The sequence below is a fragment of the Lasioglossum baleicum genome, unplaced genomic scaffold (genome assembly GCF_051020765.1).
Source record: "Lasioglossum baleicum unplaced genomic scaffold, iyLasBale1 scaffold0069, whole genome shotgun sequence".
Taxonomy (NCBI): domain Eukaryota; kingdom Metazoa; phylum Arthropoda; class Insecta; order Hymenoptera; family Halictidae; genus Lasioglossum; species Lasioglossum baleicum.
The window spans coordinates 266757-288115 of record NW_027469129.1 but is presented as its reverse complement, the minus strand read 5'-3'; the positions used below and the strand labels follow the sequence as shown (position 1 = coordinate 288115).

Sequence of the window (21359 nt, the reverse complement as noted above, 5' to 3'; positions counted from 1 at the left end):
GCGCCTATCCTCCACCAGAATTTCCTCTCTTTTTAGTTCAGAACTGTGATTGACTCTGATTTCCTCAAAACTCCCGGTATGACCTAGCGGGTCGGGGGGTTTTGTCGGCCTCGGGGCAATCTAAACTAATTTCCCCTCTCCGCGGGGGGGGGGGTGTCAGGGAACATCAATATAAAAAAGAAGTTTTTTTCGACGTTTGAGTTTACAAAGTCTGGACCTCTATCTAATGTACCATCTTTATCGCACTAGTGGCTGCTAGCTTCGTTCCGTCTCTGTCCTAACCATAAGATCCGAAATTTGTTCGAAATTGAGGAATTTAGTTTCCCTAACCGGTGTGGCGGCCCCTTAATTTCCTCCGTTGCTGTTACGCAATTTCCGCGCGGTTTTTAGAAATCTAGCGTTGGGCTCAAGCTGATCTCAATCCGGACCGACTTACGAACCACTCGCGGATTGAGGAAAATATTCTTGAGGAGCGTATGAGGGTTAAGACAATGAGTCTCTGAAATGAAAAACTAATCAACATTACAGCATTTACATTAAGCTACTAGTAGCTAGGGGTTTGCGCCGCTTAAGGATGTATCACACAGCACAAAATAGTGATTGATGTATTTCCTAGCACCGCTGCGCCCGACGGTAGGTTAAACATTATATCTATACCACTCCCTATGTCATTGAAAGAAAACATCTTAAGATGTAAATTTATGTTATCTACATATTTCATGGCGTATTCCAAAATGAAACATTTTCATAAGGTATTCCAAACAGAAACATTTCCCTAGAGTTTGATATACGGCAAACAAATTCAACAATTTATTTCCTGATGCGTGCACTCAACAGCAAGTTAACATAACAATGACTGTTACGGATTAGGATGGATAAAACTCAGCACTGAGGTCAAACTTTAACTTTATTCACCCAAGTCGGGTACGTTCAAAATGTCCGAGAACTTGTACAAAAAACACAAGATGTAACGGGCCAAAACACAGCTCGTTTTGGCCTGAGAAGTTCAATAAAGAGTTCAGATGAAAACTAATGAGTTCCCCTTTGTAGGTGGATAGATAGCGAGATACACATATAGCGCAGTGACTCCCGTAGATAGGCGAATCGAACTATGTTTACTCGCGAAAACCGGTCAAGAGACGCGCGACGTTTACCGTGAGAGAGAGCAAGAACGATTGATTTAGATCGACCAGCAGCTAGACGTTCTTTTTTCACCGTCGGGGCGATGACTTTACGATATGAGCCGCTGGGCCAATAGAAACTGTATTAGCCCAGTCGATAATCGATCCGACGGCGATGGCCTATAGCGCGGCGCGCTGCTAATCGATCATCGATCCTCGCGATGTCGCAAGAATCAGCCAATACGGGGGCTGCGTGGTGGATTGTGCGTCACGATCCTACGACACGCGTGGCCAATCCCAAACATTCCGCCCGTCTCGTCATTCATTGACGAAATTGAGAAGAATGAATGGGTCGGAAACGCGCGGCGTAGTAACCTGAAACAAACTACGAGTAATAGTGGCACCGAGTGAAGTGATCGTGAGATGAAGTGATGATCGGCGAGATTACAACTTAGATGGAGCAGTGATACAGAGGTGAGTGAATGACAGCTGAGATGGCTAAATTAGAAAAATAGTGGATCGTGTAGGTGATCCACCACGAAGTAGATTAACCTATAATTCGCTTATAGCTACGGATCGGAAAACCGCGTGGGAGTCCAGCCTCTGGAGTTCCTCCAGTATCCCTTTCCTCGTCTTCCGGCGACAACTGAGCCATCAGGTTGGGCACCGGTCGAAGGAATGGCGACGTCAAGAGGCGCAAAGTTGCGACTAAAACCAGATGCCATAGAGATAACCTGGATACTGGCGGCTCCTCGAGGTTGGGCTCGGAAATAGCGGTGATGCGCTCTCCGATTGAGAAGTGCCCCGGCGTTAGGGCTGCAGGATCCTCAGGGTCGTCTGTCAAGGTTAGTACGAATTTTGAGAGACGGCAAGCTTCGATACCAGTCAGGAGCGTGGTCAGCTCCTCGAAGGATCGTAGCTGCTTTCTGATTATCCTGCGTCGGTGGTGCTTAGCTGAGTTGACCGTAGCCTTCCGGATTTCTCCAAAGTGTGGAGAGGAAGGGAGATTAGATTTCCAGGAGTTGCCTTCCCTGGAGTTCCGCTGACCACGATCCTGCTTGGATCGAAGGTGCGTAGGTGCATCATAATAGCTTTCAGATCTGTAAAAGGGAACGTTGTTAGAGCTAACGGAAGAATTTTGAATTTTAGATTGAGCAGATTGCACTTTGCTGAGTAAACAAACGGTGCTACGATGGATACAAGGTGTTACCAACAGAAGACCGCTGAGGATCCAACCCTCCTGGCGTAGCGTTGCCAAGGGAGGTTGTGTTCCCCCATGAAGGCCTCGGTTGTGGGCAGCTTCGACCCACAACGTAGCCAGAGGGGATACGTACAGTGGAGATGTTCCGCCGAGCACAGTTCGCTCGGGGAACCCAGAGTTCTGGAGAGAAGCAGCAGTAATCTGGCAGAGGCAAGAGCGAGAGCGCGAGAACCAGTTGATGCCGAAAAAGAAGTGAAGGATGAGAGCTTCCCATCCACCGACTCCTTTCAGCTTTGCGGTGGAGTGACCATCCAGAATGCTCATGGAGTTGGGTGCCCACGCGCGACGTGGAAACCCGCCCGCCATGCGGATCCAGCACTCCGATGGAAGCCAGCTGAGGCTCCAGCGATTCTGTCGTAAAGTGAAAAGAGCAGTTTGTGTCCCCCCATGCTGGCATCGTTTGTGGGCAGCTTGGACCCACAACTTAGCCTGAGGGGATACATGAAGATGATATCTTCCTCCGAGCGCAGCTAGCTCGGGGAACCCAGAAATCCCGAGGGATGAAGAAGTGGAGAATTGGCAGCAGACCGAGGTAGAGAGTCCGTTGTTGCTGAAGACGCAGTGAGTGGTAAGGTCCCATTCGCCGAATCCTTTCAGCTCGGAGGTAGAGAGATCGTCAAGGAGGCTCCTGCAGTTGAAGGTGCGATGTTGAAACCCGCCCGCCATGAGGAGCTCTCGGAGTTCCGGCGACTTAGGTCCCGCCTCAGGACGTGTGTCCACTCCTAGAAGATGGTCAGCCAAGCAGCTGACTCTCCTGATGCGAGAGTCCAGTGGGTAGAGGGGCTCCTCCACCCTAGCGAGGTGACAGCTGGGTGCGAGGTACGGTGCACAAATCAGACTGCAAGTTACAGTTCTCAGATCGCAATTGAGTAATTTTATTTCCTGTGCAGGTCTCCGTCCGATCAGCTGCTATTTTTGGTGATCAGGAGGTCCGAGTAGAGGCGGATGCATCCTGTCGGCCAGTGATTTAGATTGGGCTTGTGCCCAAAGCAGAAGATTGTGGTAGAAATGGTTTAGTTTCTCCCAAACCACGTGGAAGTCGGTTGCGTTTGTCGCAACGTTCTTGAAGACTGCGGTGGCGTCGCCTTGTAAACAATTCTTCAAATGATGCAGAAGTTCCAGTGAGGACAGAGATGGGTCGCTTGCTACAAGCGACGTAAACAAGTCGCGAAAGGCTGACCAGTCCTTGTAGTGACCCTCGAACGTTGGCAGAGACGATGTTGTCAACGCAGCGCGTGACCTTGTAGAGCTAGTCTCGACGACCGTTGGATTTGAAATCGCCGACTTCGTAACGGTCGCAGCAGCTTTCAGTTCGGCAATCATGTCGTGCAAAGATTCGACCTGCTCGAGATAAGTCATACGTGACTTACCGAACTCATCATCTTTGAAATAAGAGGTCTCCGTTAATTGGGCATCTGTTTCCGAGGCAGTTCTAATATCAGAATCGCCCTCGCAGTAATCAGCCCAGTGTTGATCGAGCATGCGGCAGACAGTCTGAAGCAATTCCATGTAGATATTGGCCTTTCCTTTCTTCCTTAGATTGGCCACCACGCGAGATATCCGTCTCGCGATGCGATGCTGGTGGTCGATAAGGTCAGCCATTGTTTCAAAGCACAAGTCGAAGCACAGAACGGTCGAACAAAGTCTAGTTTGAATTTCAGTTGCACTGCAGCACTGTATCCGGCTCGAAGGACCAAATGTTACGGATTAGGATGGATAAAACTCAGCACTGAGGTCAAACTTTAACTTTATTCACCCAAGTCGGGTACGTTCAAAATGTCCGAGAACTTGTACAAAAAACACAAGATGTAACGGGCCAAAACACAGCTCGTTTTGGCCTGAGAAGTTCAATAAAGAGTTCAGATGAAAACTAATGAGTTCCCCTTTGTAGGTGGATAGATAGCGAGATACACATATAGCGCAGTGACTCCCGTAGATAGGCGAATCGAACTATGTTTACTCGCGAAAACCGGTCAAGAGACGCGCGACGTTTACCGTGAGAGAGAGCAAGAACGATTGATTTAGATCGACCAGCAGCTAGACGTTCTTTTTTCACCGTCGGGGCGATGACTTTACGATATGAGCCGCTGGGCCAATAGAAACTGTATTAGCCCAGTCGATAATCGATCCGACGGCGATGGCCTATAGCGCGGCGCGCTGCTAATCGATCATCGATCCTCGCGATGTCGCAAGAATCAGCCAATACGGGGGCTGCGTGGTGGATTGTGCGTCACGATCCTACGACACGCGTGGCCAATCCCAAACAATGACAAACATAAATTCATCCGAGCTCGATCCTGATTGGTCGGGTCACCGAACCGGAACAGGCGATCAACCGTAACCAAGGGTATATAAACCCAAAATTTGGAACAGTAGATCATTCGAGATCCTGACGCTGCAGCGGCAACATGGAGTTCTTCAGGTCTTTCCTCCGTGCGCTAGGACTACTGGAACCTGCCAAGTTGGATTTCATTTCTGAACTCCCGCCGGAGATATCCCAGCTGATTCTACGCAAGTTGGAGCCTCAGTCTCTGCTTTGCGCTGCTCAAGTGTCACGGAAATGGTTAAATGTCTGTAGGGCAGACAAGATCCTAAGACAAACCGCTAGGCATCATAAGCAACGTGCAATGCGGATAATGAATTAACGTTTTCTAGGGGAAGCTGTGGATGAGCCGAGAACGATTGTACAGAGGGATCTAATAATTCCTGCACAGGTGAGAAGAGTTGTTCCTTTCGTCAGAACCAAAACTGGAGTGGTTCGAAAAATTCCTCGAAATCCAGTGCAGAGTGTGGCGAGCGTGGGTTCAATAACTTCGAGGCGTAGTAGATGTATTAGAATGTAAGATGTTAGTCGATTTTATCTTGACGTGCTCTTATGAGTGAATTGACTAGTTGTTAGGATAATGTAGTCTAAGTAAGTACATATAATCCATTGTTTGACCACAAGAAAATCTTGTTAGAATTTTCCCCTATATGTATAATTGACTGATGTCCAAGTGTGGACAGTATTTTTTTAAAATCTAACTACTGCTTCCCATAAGCGATGCAGGATATTTTTCGTTGAATATTTTAATAATATGTTTATATTTAAGATATAATATCTTTTCGTCATTTTCTAAAGTCCATGACCAATGATTCTTTACTAGATCCTTTAACAGCCTTCAGTCGTTAGCCAATAATGTATTACTAAACGTAATGTATTAGTAATGTGTTTGCAAAAGTTCGTACCCTATTTGGGATAAATAACAGTTTTATTAATCAATTATATAGTCTGTAACTCTGTTTTCTATAATTGTCTCCGAACATTTTACAACCTGTGATTTCCTTTTCCGTAGAAGTTGCACGTTTAGTTTCAGACAAGTTCACGAGGTAAATTGAGTATGAGCTTTTGCAATCATCCAATATATGAAATAGTGCATGTTAAATTGAAGTGCTTCAGTTTAACAGAGTGTCTGTGATGAGAAACAGGGATCTTGGAAAAATCCGATCCTATAACATCAAATAATCTTTCATTACAAATGACGTACTACATTGCTGCAATTCGTTGAAATATGTTTAAATAAATCATGAGAGCTTTTGATACTTCTTCTCGAACCTTCTTTTTTCGGCGCCCAATCTAGATCGCCTTTGTTACCAAAATTTTATCGTGACAATCGATTTTTTGCAATATTTCGTAATCATATAACACAAGTGTAACGCTGTGTGTTCTGTAAAATCATTTACAGAAAAATTTTTTTTTCGAAATTTCGTATTCATAATCGGCGGGGGTCATTTATTTTGTGTCCATTTAAAGTTCCGTAAACACAATTCTTTGGCGCGCGCGATATTTCATAATCGTAATTGTGGTCCCTTTTTTTTATAATCAATTTTAATAAAAATTAACCTAACCTGGATTTTATTTTTTCCTTACAGATGTGAATCCAAACTATATGAAACATTGGAACCGCACTCTTAAATCTAACCGTTTAACACTATTCCTATCCGCACGCAGCCTAAAACCTAAATCCTTAATTGCTAAATTAACCTATCCTATGCCATTTTTCAATACTTGTTGTCGCTCGACACCGCAAATTAATATGGCGACCTTCGGGGGAGGTTCCTGATCCCGCCTGCACCTTTGACTTTGACCTTGACCTTGAAAATCTGAAAAAGGTTTCCAAGACCTTTGGCTTTGTCAGAATTTTCAAAGTCAAAGGCACCTCCACTCTGACCTCGGGATAGAGATCCTAATGCCCTCGCGACTCCAAATACATACAGAACTTTTCTAATTTACGAGAAACGCTATACGCCCTTCGGATGACCTCGGAGGCGCTCCTAGCCTATGAGGCTCAATACCTCTTCCCGAGCTCTTTCAAATGACACCCTACTCAGGGGTGGTAGGAACAAAATACTAAACTTTGCGCCTGTCCTCCACCAGAATTTCCTCTCTTTTTAGTTCAGAACTGTGATTGACTCTGATTCCCTCAAAACTCCCGGTATGACCTAGCGGGTCGGGGGGTTTTGTCGGCCTCGGGGCAATCTAAACTAATTTCCCCTCTCCGCGGGGGGGGGGGGGGTGTCAGGGAACATCAATATAAAAAAGAAGTTTTTTTCGACGTTTGAGTTTACAAAGTCTGGACTTCTATCTAATGTACCATCTTTATCGCACTAGTGGGTGCTAGCTTCGTTCCGTCTCTGTCCTAACCATAAGATCCGTAATTTGTTCGAAATTGAGGAATTTAGTTTCCCTAACCGGTGTGGCGGCCCCTTAATTTCCTCCGTTGCTGTTACGCAATTTCCGCGCGGTTTTTAGAAATCTAGCGTTGGGCTCAAGCTGATCTCAATCCGGACCGACTTCCGAACCACTCGCGGATTGAGGAAAATATTCTTGAGGAGCGTATGAGGGTTAAGACAATGAGTCTCTGAAAAGTAAAACTAATCAACATTACAGCATTTACATTAAGCTACTAGTAGCTAGGGGTTTGCGCCGCTTAAGGATGTATCACACTGCACAAAATAGTGATTGATGTATCTCCTTGCACCGCTGCGCCCGACGGTAGGTTAAACATTATATCTATACCACTCCCTATGTCGTTGAAAGAAAACATCTTAAGATGTAAATTTATGTTATCTACATATTTCATGGCGTATTCCAAAATGAAACATTTTCATAAGGTATTCCAAACAGAAACATTTCCCTAGAGTTTGATATACGGCAAACAAATTCAACAATTTATTTCCTGATGCGTGCACTCAACAGCAAGTTAACATAACAATGACAAACATAAATTCATCCGAGCTCGATCCTGATTGGTCGGGTCACCGAACCGGAACAGGCGATCAACCGTAACCAAGGGTATATAAACCCAAAATTTGGAACAGTAGATCATTCGAGATCCTGACGCTGCAGCGGCAACATGGAGTTCTTCAGGTCTTTCCTCCGTGCGCTAGGACTACTGGAACCTGCCAAGTTGGATTTCATTTCTGAACTCCCGCCGGAGATATCCCAGCTGATTCTACGCAAGTTGGAGCCTAAGTCTCTGCTTTGCGCTGCTCAAGTGTCACGGAAATGGTTAAATGTCTGTAGGGCAGACAAGATCCTAAGACAAACCGCTAGGCATCATAAGCAACGTGCAATGCGGATAATGAATGAACGTTTTCTAGGGGAAGCTGTGGATGAGCCGAGAACGATTGTACAGAGGGATCTAATAATTCCTGCACAGGTGAGAAGAGTTGTTCCTTTCGTCAGAACCAAAACTGGAGTGGTTCGAAAAATTCCTCGAAATCCAGTGCAGAGTGTGGCGAGCGTGGGTTCAATAACTTCGAGGCGTAGTAGATGTATTAGAATGTAAGATGTTAGTCAATTTTATCTTGACGTGCTCTTATGAGTGAATTGACTAGTTGTTAGGATAATGTAGTCTAAGTAAGTACATATAATCCATTGTTTGACCACAAGAAAATCTTGTTAGAATTTTCCCCTATATGTATAATTGACTGATGTCCAAGTGTGGACAGTATTTTTTTAAAAATCTAACTACTGCTTCCCATAAGCGATGCAGGATATTTTCGTTGAATATATTAATAATATGTTTATATTTAAGATATAATATATTTTCGTCATTTTCTAAAGTCCATGACCAATGATTCTTTACTAGATCCTTGAACAGCCTTCAATCGTTAGCCAATAATGTATTACTAAACGTAATGTATTAGTAATGTGTTTGCAAAAGTTCGTACCCTATTTGGGATAAATAACAGTTTTATTAATCAATTATATAGTCTGTAACTCTGTTTTCTATAATTGTCACCGAACATTTTACAACCTGTGATTTCCTTTTCCGTAGAAATTGCACGTTTAGTTTCAGACAAGTTCACGAGGTAAATTGAGTATGAGCTTTTGCAATCATCCAATATATGAAATAGTGCATGTTAAATTGAAGTGCTTCAGTTTAACAGAGTGTCTGTGATCAGAAACAGGGATCTTGGAAAAATCCGATCCTATAACATCAAATAATCTTTCATTACAAATGACGTACTACATTGCTGCAATTCGTTGAAATATGTTTAAATAAATCATGAGAGCTTTTGATACTTCTTCTCGAACCTTCTTTTTTCGGCGCCCAATCTAGATCGCCTTTGTTACCAAAATTTTATCGTGACAATCGATTTTTTGCAATATTTCGTAATCATATAACACAAGTGTAACGCGTATCATTTACAGAAAAATTTTTTTTTTCGAAATTTCGTATTCATAATCGGCGGGGGTCATTTATTTTGTGTCCATTTAAAGGTTCCGTAAACACAGTTCTTTGGCGCGCGCGAAATTTCATAATCGTAATTGTGGTCCCTTTTTTTTATAATCAATTTTAATAAAAATTAACCTAACCTGGATTTTATTTTTTCCTTACAGATGTCAATCCAAACTATATGAAACATTGAAACCGCACTCTTAAATCTAACCGTTTAACACTATTCCTATCCGCACGCAGCCTAAAACCTAAATCCTTAATTGCTAAATTAACATATTCTATGCCATTTTTCACTACTTGTTGTCGCTCGACACCGCAAATTTATATGGCGACCTTCGGGGGAGGTTCCTGATCCCGCCTGCACCTTTGACTTTGACCTTGACCTTGAAAATCTGAAAAAGGTTTCCAAGACCTTTGGCTTTGTCAGAATTTTCAAAGTCAAAGGCACCTCCACTCTGACCTCGGGATAGAGAACCTAATGCCCTCGCGACTCCAAATACATACAGAACTTTTCTAATTTACGAGAAACGCTATACGCCCTTCGGATGACCTCGGAGGCGCTCCTAGCCTATGAGGCTCAATACCTCTTCCCGAGCTCTTTCAAATGACACCCTACTCAGGGGTGGTAGGAACAAAATACTAAACTTTGCGCCTGTCCTCCACCAGAATTTCCTCTCTTTTTAGTTCAGAACTGTGATTGACTCTGATTCCCTCAAAACTCCCGGTATGACCTAGCGGGTCGGGGGGTTTTGTCGGCCTCGGGGCAATCTAAACTAATTTCCCCTCTCCGCGGGGGGGGGGGGGTGTCAGGGAACATCAATATAAAAAAGAAGTTTTTTTCGACGTTTGAGTTTACAAAGTCTGGACCTCTATCTAATGTACCATCTTTATCGCACTAGTGGCTGCTAGCTTCGTTCCGTCTCTGTCCTAACCATAAGATCCGAAATTTGTTCGAAATTGAGGAATTTAGTTTCCCTAACCGGTGTGGCGGCCCCTTAATTTCCTCCGTTGCTGTTACGCAATTTCCGCGCGGTTTTTAGAAATCTAGCGTTGGGCTCAAGCTGATCTCAATCCGGACCGACTTACGAACCACTCGCGGATTGAGGAAAATATTCTTGAGGAGCGTATGAGGGTTAAGACAATGAGTCTCTGAAATGAAAAACTAATCAACATTACAGCATTTACATTAAGCTACTAGTAGCTAGGGGTTTGCGCCGCTTAAGGATGTATCACACAGCACAAAATAGTGATTGATGTATCTCCTAGCACCGCTGCGCCCGACGGTAGGTTAAACATTATATCTATACCACTCCCTATGTCATTGAAAGAAAACATCTTAAGATGTAAATTTATGTTATCTACATATTTCATGGCGTATTCCAAAATGAAACATTTTCATAAGGTATTCCAAACAGAAACATTTCCCTAGAGTTTGATATACGGCAAACAAATTCAACAATTTATTTCCTGATGCGTGCACTCAACAGCAAGTTAACATAACAATGACAAACATAAATTCATCCGAGCTCGATCCTGATTGGTCGGGTCACCGAACCGGAACAGGCGATCAACCGTAACCAAGGGTATATAAACCCAAAATTTGGAACAGTAGATCATTCGAGATCCTGACGCTGCAGCGGCAACATGGAGTTCTTCAGGTCTTTCCTCCGTGCGCTAGGACTACTGGAACCTGCCAAGTTGGATTTCATTTCTGAACTCCCGCCGGAGATATCCCAGCTGATTCTACGCAAGTTGGAGCCTAAGTCTCTGCTTTGCGCTGCTCAAGTGTCACGGAAATGGTTAAATGTCTGTAGGGCAGACAAGATCCTAAGACAAACCGCTAGGCATCATAAGCAACGTGCAATGCGGATAATGAATTAACGTTTTCTAGGGGAAGCTGTGGATGAGCCGAGAACGATTGTACAGAGGGATCTAATAATTCCTGCACAGGTGAGAAGAGTTGTTCCTTTCGTCAGAACCAAAACTGGAGTGGTTCGAAAAATTCCTCGAAATCCAGTGCAGAGTGTGGCGAGCGTGGGTTCAATAACTTCGAGGCGTAGTAGATGTATTAGAATGTAAGATGTTAGTCGATTTTATCTTGACGTGCTCTTATGAGTGAATTGACTAGTTGTTAGGATAATGTAGTCTAAGTAAGTACATATAATCCATTGTTTGACCACAAGAAAATCTTGTTAGAATTTTCCCCTATATGTATAATTGACTGATGTCCAAGTGTGGACAGTATTTTTTTAAAATCTAACTACTGCTTCCCACAAGCGATGCAGGATATTTTTCGATGAATATTTTAATAATATGTTTATATTTAAGATATAATATCTTTTCGTCATTTTCTAAAGTCCATGACCAATGATTCTTTACTAGATCCTTTAACAGCCTTCAATCGTTAGCCAATAATGTATTACTAAACGTAATGTATTAGTAATGTGTTTGCAAAAGTTCGTACCCTATTTGGGATAAATAACAGTTTTATTAATCAATTATATAGTCTGTAACTCTGTTTTCTATAATTGTCTCCGAACATTTTACAACCTGTGATTTCCTTTTCCGTAGAAGTTGCACGTTTAGTTTCAGACAAGTTCACGAGGTAAATTGAGTATGAGCTTTTGCAATCATCCAATATATGAAATAGTGCATGTTAAATTGAAGTGCTTCAGTTTAACAGAGTGTCTGTGATGAGAAACAGGGATCTTGGAAAAATCCGATCCTATAACATCAAATAATCTTTCATTACAAATGACGTACTACATTGCTGCAATTCGTTGAAATATGTTTAAATAAATCATGAGAGCTTTTGATACTTCTTCTCGAACCTTCTTTTTTCGGCGCCCAATATAGATCGCCTTTGTTACCAAAATTTTATCGTGACAATCGATTTTTTGCAATATTTCGTAATCATATAACACAAGTGTAACGCTGTGTGTTCTGTAAAATCATTTACAGAAAATTTTTTTCTTCGAAATTTCGTATTCATAATCGGCGGGGGTCATTTATTTTGTGTCCATTTAAAGGTTCCGTAAACACAGTTCTTTGGCGCGCGCGATATTTCATAATCGTAATTGTGGTCCCTTTTTTTTATAATCAATTTTAATAAAAATTAACCTAACCTGGATTTTATTTTTTCCTTACAGATGTGAATCCAAACTATATGAAACATTGGAACCGTACTCTTAAATCTAACCGTTTAACACTATTCCTATCCGCACGCAGCCTAAAACCTAAATCCTTAATTGCTAAATTAACCTATCCTATGCCATTTATCAATACTTGTTGTCGCTCGACACCGCAAATTAATATGGCGACCTTCGGGGGAGGTTCCTGATCCCGCCTGCACCTTTGACTTTGACCTTGACCTTGAAAATCTGAAAAAGGTTTCCAAGACCTTTGGCTTTGTCAGAATTTTCAAAGTCAAAGGCACCTCCACTCTGACCTCGGGATAGAGATCCTAATGCCCTCGCGACTCCAAATACATACAGAACTTTTCTAATTTACGAGAAACGCTATACGCCCTTCGGATGACCTCGGAGGCGCTCCTAGCCTATGAGGCTCAATACCTCTTCCCGAGCTCTTTCAAATGACACCCTACTCAGGGGTGGTAGGAACAAAATACTAAACTTTGCGCCTGTCCTCCACCAGAATTTCCTCTCTTTTTAGTTCAGAACTGTGATTGACTCTGATTCCCTCAAAACTCCCGGTATGACCTAGCGGGTCGGGGGGTTTTGTCGGCCTCGGGGCAATCTAAACTAATTTCCCCTCTCCGCGGGGGGGGTGTCAGGGAACATCAATATAAAAAAGAAGTTTTTTTCGACGTTTGAGTTTACAAAGTCTGGACTTCTATCTAATGTACCACCTTTATCGCACTAGTGGGTGCTAGCTTCGTTCCGTCTCTGTCCTAACCATAAGATCCGTAATTTGTTCGAAATTGAGGAATTTAGTTTCCCTAACCGGTGTGGCGGCCCCTTAATTTCCTCCGTTGCTGTTACGCAATTTCCGCGCGGTTTTTAGAAATCTAGCGTTGGGCTCAAGCTGATCTCAATCCGGACCGACTTCCGAACCACTCGCGGATTGAGGAAAATATTCTTGAGGAGCGTATGAGGGTTAAGACAATGAGTCTCTGAAAAGTAAAACTAATCAACATTACAGCATTTACATTAAGCTACTAGTAGCTAGGGGTTTGCGCCGCTTAAGGATGTATCACACTGCACAAAATAGTGATTGATGTATCTCCTTGCACCGCTGCGCCCGACGGTAGGTTAAACATTATATCTATACCACTCCCTATGTCATTGAAAGAAAACATCTTAAGATGTAAATTTATGTTATCTACATATTTCATGGCGTATTCCAAAATGAAACATTTTCATAAGGTATTCCAAACAGAAACATTTCCCTAGAGTTTGATATACGGCAAACAAATTCAACAATTTATTTCCTGATGCGTGCACTCAACAGCAAGTTAACATAACAATGACAAACATAAATTCATCCGAGCTCGATCCTGATTGGTCGGGTCACCGAACCGGAACAGGCGATCAACCGTAACCAAGGGTATATAAACCCAAAATTTGGAACAGTAGATCATTCGAGATCCTGACGCTGCAGCGGCAACATGGAGTTCTTCAGGTCTTTCCTCCGTGCGCTAGGACTACTGGAACCTGCCAAGTTGGATTTCATTTCTGAACTCCCGCCGGAGATATCCCAGCTGATTCTACGCAAGTTGGAGCCTAAGTCTCTGCTTTGCGCTGCTCAAGTGTCACGGAAATGGTTAAATGTCTGTAGGGCAGACAAGATCCTAAGACAAACCGCTAGGCATCATAAGCAACGTGCAATGCGGATAATGAATGAACGTTTTCTAGGGGAAGCTGTGGATGAGCCGAGAACGATTGTACAGAGGGATCTAATAATTCCTGCACAGGTGAGAAGAGTTGTTCCTTTCGTCAGAACCAAAACTGGAGTGCTTCGAAAAATTCCTCGAAATCCAGTGCAGAGTGTGGCGAGCGTGGGTTCAATAACTTCGAGGCGTAGTAGATGTATTAGAATGTAAGATGTTAGTCAATTTTATCTTGACGTGCTCTTATGAGTGAATTGACTAGTTGTTAGGATAATGTAGTCTAAGTAAGTACATATAATCCATTGTTTGACCACAAGAAAATCTTGTTAGAATTTTCCCCTATATGTATAATTGACTGATGTCCAAGTGTGGACAGTATTTTTTTAAAAATCTAACTACTGCTTCCCATAAGCGATGCAGGATATTTTCGTTGAATATATTAATAATATGTTTATATTTAAGATATAATATATTTTCGTCATTTTCTAAAGTCCATGACCAATGATTCTTTACTAGATCCTTTAACAGCCTTCAATCGTTAGCCAATAATGTATTACTAAACGTAATGTATTAGTAATGTGTTTGCAAAAGTTCGTACCCTATTTGGGATAAATAACAGTTTTATTAATCAATTATATAGTCTGTAACTCTGTTTTCTATAATTGTCACCGAACATTTTACAACCTGTGATTTCCTTTTCCGTAGAAATTGCACGTTTAGTTTCAGACAAGTTCACGAGGTAAATTGAGTATGAGCTTTTGCAATCATCCAATATATAAAGTAGTGCATGTTAAATTGAAGTGCTTCAGTTTAACAGAGTGTCTGTGATCAGAAACAGGGATCTTGGAAAAATCCGATCCTATAACATCAAATAATCTTTCATTACAAATGACGTACTACATTGCTGCAATTCGTTGAAATATGTTTAAATAAATCATGAGAGCTTTTGATACTTCTTCTCGAACCTTCTTTTTTCGGCGCCCAATCTAGATCGCCTTTGTTACCAAAATTTTATCGTGACAATCGATTTTTTGCAATATTTCGTAATCATATAACACAAGTGTAACGCGTATCATTTACAGAAAAATTTTTTTTTTCGAAATTTCGTATTCATAATCGGCGGGGGTCATTTATTTTGTGTCCATTTAAAGGTTCCGTAAACACAGTTCTTTGGCGCGCGCGAAATTTCATAATCGTAATTGTGGTCCCTTTTTTTTATAATCAATTTTAATAAAAATTAACCTAACCTGGATTTTATTTTTTCCTTACAGATGTCAATCCAAACTATATGAAACATTGAAACCGCACTCTTAAATCTAACCGTTTAACACTATTCCTATCCGCACGCAGCCTAAAACCTAAATCCTTAATTGCTAAATTAACATATTCTATGCCATTTTTCACTACTTGTTGTCGCTCGACACCGCAAATTTATATGGCGACCTTCGGGGGAGGTTCCTGATCCCGCCTGCACCTTTGACTTTGACCTTGACCTTGAAAATCTGAAAAAGGTTTCCAAGACCTTTGGCTTTGTCAGAATTTTCAAAGTCAAAGGCACCTCCACTCTGACCTCGGGATAGAGAACCTAATGCCCTCGCGACTCCAAATACATACAGAACTTTTCTAATTTACGAGAAACGCTATACGCCCTTCGGATGACCTCGGAGGCGCTCCTAGCCTATGAGGCTCAATACCTCTTCCCGAGCTCTTTCAAATGACACCCTACTCAGGGGTGGTAGGAACAAAATACTAAACTTTGCGCCTATCCTCCACCAGAATTTCCTCTCTTTTTAGTTCAGAACTGTGATTGACTCTGATTTCCTCAAAACTCCCGGTATGACCTAGCGGGTCGGGGGGTTTTGTCGGCCTCGGGGCAATCTAAACTAATTTCCCCTCTCCGCGGGGGGGGGGGGGGGTGTCAGGGAACATCAATATAAAAAAGAAGTTTTTTTCGACGTTTGAGTTTACAAAGTCTGGACCTCTATCTAATGTACCATCTTTATCGCACTAGTGGCTGCTAGCTTCGTTCCGTCTCTGTCCTAACCATAAGATCCGAAATTTGTTCGAAATTGAGGAATTTAGTTTCCCTAACCGGTGTGGCGGCCCCTTAATTTCCTCCGTTGCTGTTACGCAATTTCCGCGCGGTTTTTAGAAATCTAGCGTTGGGCTCAAGCTGATCTCAATCCGGACCGACTTACGAACCACTCGCGGATTGAGGAAAATATTCTTGAGGAGCGTATGAGGGTTAAGACAATGAGTCTCTGAAATGAAAAACTAATCAACATTACAGCATTTACATTAAGCTACTAGTAGCTAGGGGTTTGCGCCGCTTAAGGATGTATCACACAGCACAAAATAGTGATTGATGTATTTCCTAGCACCGCTGCGCCCGACGGTAGGTTAAACATTATATCTATACCACTCCCTATGTCATTGAAAGAAAACATCTTAAGATGTAAATTTATGTTATCTACATATTTCATGGCGTATTCCAAAATGAAACATTTTCATAAGGTATTCCAAACAGAAACATTTCCCTAGAGTTTGATATACGGCAAACAAATTCAACAATTTATTTCCTGATGCGTGCACTCAACAGCAAGTTAACATAACAATGACAAACATAAATTCATCCGAGCTCGATCCTGATTGGTCGGGTCACCGAACCGGAACAGGCGATCAACCGTAACCAAGGGTATATAAACCCAAAATTTGGAACAGTAGATCATTCGAGATCCTGACGCTGCAGCGGCAACATGGAGTTCTTCAGGTCTTTCCTCCGTGCGCTAGGACTACTGGAACCTGCCAAGTTGGATTTCATTTCTGAACTCCCGCCGGAGATATCCCAGCTGATTCTACGCAAGTTGGAGCCTCAGTCTCTGCTTTGCGCTGCTCAAGTGTCACGGAAATGGTTAAATGTCTGTAGGGCAGACAAGATCCTAAGACAAACCGCTAGGCATCATAAGCAACGTGCAATGCGGATAATGAATTAACGTTTTCTAGGGGAAGCTGTGGATGAGCCGAGAACGATTGTACAGAGGGATCTAATAATTCCTGCACAGGTGAGAAGAGTTGTTCCTTTCGTCAGAACCAAAACTGGAGTGGTTCGAAAAATTCCTCGAAATCCAGTGCAGAGTGTGGCGAGCGTGGGTTCAATAACTTCGAGGCGTAGTAGATGTATTAGAATGTAAGATGTTAGTCGATTTTATCTTGACGTGCTCTTATGAGTGAATTGACTAGTTGTTAGGATAATGTAGTCTAAGTAAGTACATATAATCCATTGTTTGACCACAAGAAAATCTTGTTAGAATTTTCCCCTATATGTATAATTGACTGATGTCCAAGTGTGGACAGTATTTTTTTAAAATCTAACTACTGCTTCCCATAAGCGATGCAGGATATTTTTCGTTGAATATTTTAATAATATGTTTATATTTAAGATATAATATCTTTTCGTCATTTTCTAAAGTCCATGACCAATGATTCTTTACTAGATCCTTTAACAGCCTTCAATCGTTAGCCAATAATGTATTACTAAACGTAATGTATTAGTAATGTGTTTGCAAAAGTTCGTACCCTATTTGGGATAAATAACAGTTTTATTAATCAATTATATAGTCTGTAACTCTGTTTTCTATAATTGTCTCCGAACATTTTACAACCTGTGATTTCCTTTTCCGTAGAAGTTGCACGTTTAGTTTCAGACAAGTTCACGAGGTAAATTGAGTATGAGCTTTTGCAATCATCCAATATATGAAATAGTGCATGTTAAATTGAAGTGCTTCAGTTTAACAGAGTGTCTGTGATGAGAAACAGGGATCTTGGAAAAATCCGATCCTATAACATCAAATAATCTTTCATTACAAATGACGTACTACATTGCTGCAATTCGTTGAAATATGTTTAAATAAATCATGAGAGCTTTTGATACTTCTTCTCGAACCTTCTTTTTTCGGCGCCCAATATAGATCGCCTTTGTTACCAAAATTTTATCGTGACAATCGATTTTTTGCAATATTTCGTAATCATATAACACAAGTGTAACGCTGTGTGTTCTGTAAAATCATTTACAGAAAATTTTTTTTTTCGAAATTTCGTATTCATAATCGGCGGGGGTCATTTATTTTGTGTCCATTTAAAGGTTCCGTAAACACAGTTCTTTGGCGCGCGCGATATTTCATAATCGTAATTGTGGTCCCTTTTTTTTATAATCAATTTTAATAAAAATTAACCTAACCTGGATTTTATTTTTTCCTTACAGATGTGAATCCAAACTATATGAAACATTGGAACCGTACTCTTAAATCTAACCGTTTAACACTATTCCTATCCGCACGCAGCCTAAAACCTAAATCCTTAATTGCTAAATTAACCTATCCTATGCCATTTTTCAATACTTGTTGTCGCTCGACACCGCAAATTAATATGGCGACCTTCGGGGGAGGTTCCTGATCCCGCCTGCACCTTTGACTTTGACCTTGACCTTGAAAATCTGAAAAAGGTTTCCAAGACCTTTGGCTTTGTCAGAATTTTCAAAGTCAAAGGCACCTCCACTCTGACCTCGGGATAGAGATCCTAATGCCCTCGCGACTCCAAATACATACAGAACTTTTCTAATTTACGAGAAACGCTATACGCCCTTCGGATGACCTCGGAGGCGCTCCTAGCCTATGAGGCTCAATACCTCTTCCCGAGCTCTTTCAAATGACACCCTACTCAGGGGTGGTAGGAACAAAATACTAAACTTTGCGCCTGTCCTCCACCAGAATTTCCTCTCTTTTTAGTTCAGAACTGTGATTGACTCTGATTCCCTCAAAACTCCCGGTATGACCTAGCGGGTCGGGGGGTTTTGTCGGCCTCGGGGCAATCTAAACTAATTTCCCCTCTCCGCGGGGGGGGTGTCAGGGAACATCAATATAAAAAAGAAGTTTTTTTCGACGTTTGAGTTTACAAAGTCTGGACTTCTATCTAATGTACCACCTTTATCGCACTAGTGGGTGCTAGCTTCGTTCCGTCTCTGTCCTAACCATAAGATCCGTAATTTGTTCGAAATTGAGGAATTTAGTTTCCCTAACCGGTGTGGCGGCCCCTTAATTTCCTCCGTTGCTGTTACGCAATTTCCGCGCGGTTTTTAGAAATCTAGCGTTGGGCTCAAGCTGATCTCAATCCGGACCGACTTCCGAACCACTCGCGGATTGAGGAAAATATTCTTGAGGAGCGTATGAGGGTTAAGACAATGAGTCTCTGAAAAGTAAAACTAATCAACATTACAGCATTTACATTAAGCTACTAGTAGCTAGGGGTTTGCGCCGCTTAAGGATGTATCACACTGCACAAAATAGTGATTGATGTATCTCCTTGCACCGCTGCGCCCGACGGTAGGTTAAACATTATATCTATACCACTCCCTATGTCATTGAAAGAAAACATCTTAAGATGTAAATTTATGTTATCTACATATTTCATGGCGTATTCCAAAATGAAACATTTTCATAAGGTATTCCAAACAGAAACATTTCCCTAGAGTTTGATATACGGCAAACAAATTCAACAATTTATTTCCTGATGCGTGCACTCAACAGCAAGTTAACATAACAATGACAAACATAAATTCATCCGAGCTCGATCCTGATTGGTCGGGTCACCGAACCGGAACAGGCGATCAACCGTAACCAAGGGTATATAAACCCAAAATTTGGAACAGTAGATCATTCGAGATCCTGACGCTGCAGCGGCAACATGGAGTTCTTCAGGTCTTTCCTCCGTGCGCTAGGACTACTGGAACCTGCCAAGTTGGATTTCATTTCTGAACTCCCGCCGGAGATATCCCAGCTGATTCTACGCAAGTTGGAGCCTAAGTCTCTGCTTTGCGCTGCTCAAGTGTCACGGAAATGGTTAAATGTCTGTAGGGCAGACAAGATCCTAAGACAAACCGCTAGGCATCATAAGCAACGTGCAATGCGGATAATGAATGAACGTTTTCTAGGGGAAGCTGTGGATGAGCCGAGAACGATTGTACAGAGGGATCTAATAATTCCTGCACAGGTGAGAAGAGTTGTTCCTTTCGTCAGAACCAAAACTGGAGTGCTTCGAAAAATTCCTCGAAATCCAGTGCAGAGTGTGGCGAGCGTGGGTTCAATAACTTCGAGGCGTAGTAGATGTATTAGAATGTAAGATGTTAGTCAATTTTATCTTGACGTGCTCTTATGAGTGAATTGACTAGTTGTTAGGATAATGTAGTCTAAGTAAGTACATATAATCCATTGTTTGACCACAAGAAAATCTTGTTAGAATTTTCCCCTATATGTATAATTGACTGATGTCCAAGTGTGGACAGTATTTTTTTAAAAATCTAACTACTGCTTCCCATAAGCGATGCAGGATATTTTCGTTGAATATATTAATAATATGTTTATATTTAAGATATAATATATTTTCGTCATTTTCTAAAGTCCATGACCAATGATTCTTTACTAGATCCTTTAACAGCCTTCAATCGTTAGCCAATAATGTATTACTAAACGTAATGTATTAGTAATGTGTTTGCAAAAGTTCGTACCCTATTTGGGATAAATAACAGTTTTATTAATCAATTATATAGTCTGTAACTCTGTTTTCTATAATTGTCACCGAACATTTTACAACCTGTGATTTCCTTTTCCGTAGAAATTGCACGTTTAGTTTCAGACAAGTTCACGAGGTAAATTGAGTATGAGCTTTTGCAATCATCCAATATATAAAGTAGTGCATGTTAAATTGAAGTGCTTCAGTTTAACAGAGTGTCTGTGATCAGAAACAGGGATCTTGGAAAAATCCGATCCTATAACATCAAATAATCTTTCATTACAAATGACGTACTACATTGCTGCAATTCGTTGAAATATGTTTAAATAAATCATGAGAGCTTTTGATACTTCTTCTCGAACCTTCTTTTTTCGGCGCCCAATCTAGATCGCCTTTGTTACCAAAATTTTATCGTGACAATCGATTTTTTGCAATATTTCGTAATCATATAACACAAGTGTAACGCGTATCATTTACAGAAAAATTTTTTTTTTCGAAATTTCGTATTCATAATCGGCGGGGGTCATTTATTTTGTGTCCATTTAAAGGTTCCGTAAACACAGTTCTTTGGCGCGCGCGAAATTTCATAATCGTAATTGTGGTCCCTTTTTTTTATAATCAATTTTAATAAAAATTAACCTAACCTGGATTTTATTTTTTCCTTACAGATGTCAATCCAAACTATATGAAACATTGAAACCGCACTCTTAAATCTAACCGTTTAACACTATTCCTATCCGCACGCAGCCTAAAACCTAAATCCTTAATTGCTAAATTAACATATTCTATGCCATTTTTCACTACTTGTTGTCGCTCGACACCGCAAATTTATATGG

General features: G+C 41.5%; 1 protein-coding gene across 1 annotated transcript in view; it reads left to right on the top strand.

Annotated features, from left to right (window-relative positions):
• The first annotated feature begins 4565 nt into the window (after nucleotides 1-4565).
• The window catches only part of LOC143219760 (uncharacterized), a 99960-nt gene continuing 83166 nt past the window's right edge, over nucleotides 4566-21359 (top strand). The window contains exon 1 of the mRNA XM_076445638.1: nucleotides 4566-4607. Coding sequence (XP_076301753.1) covers nucleotides 4566-4607 — 42 coding nt within the window. The remainder of the gene's footprint in view (nucleotides 4608-21359) is intronic.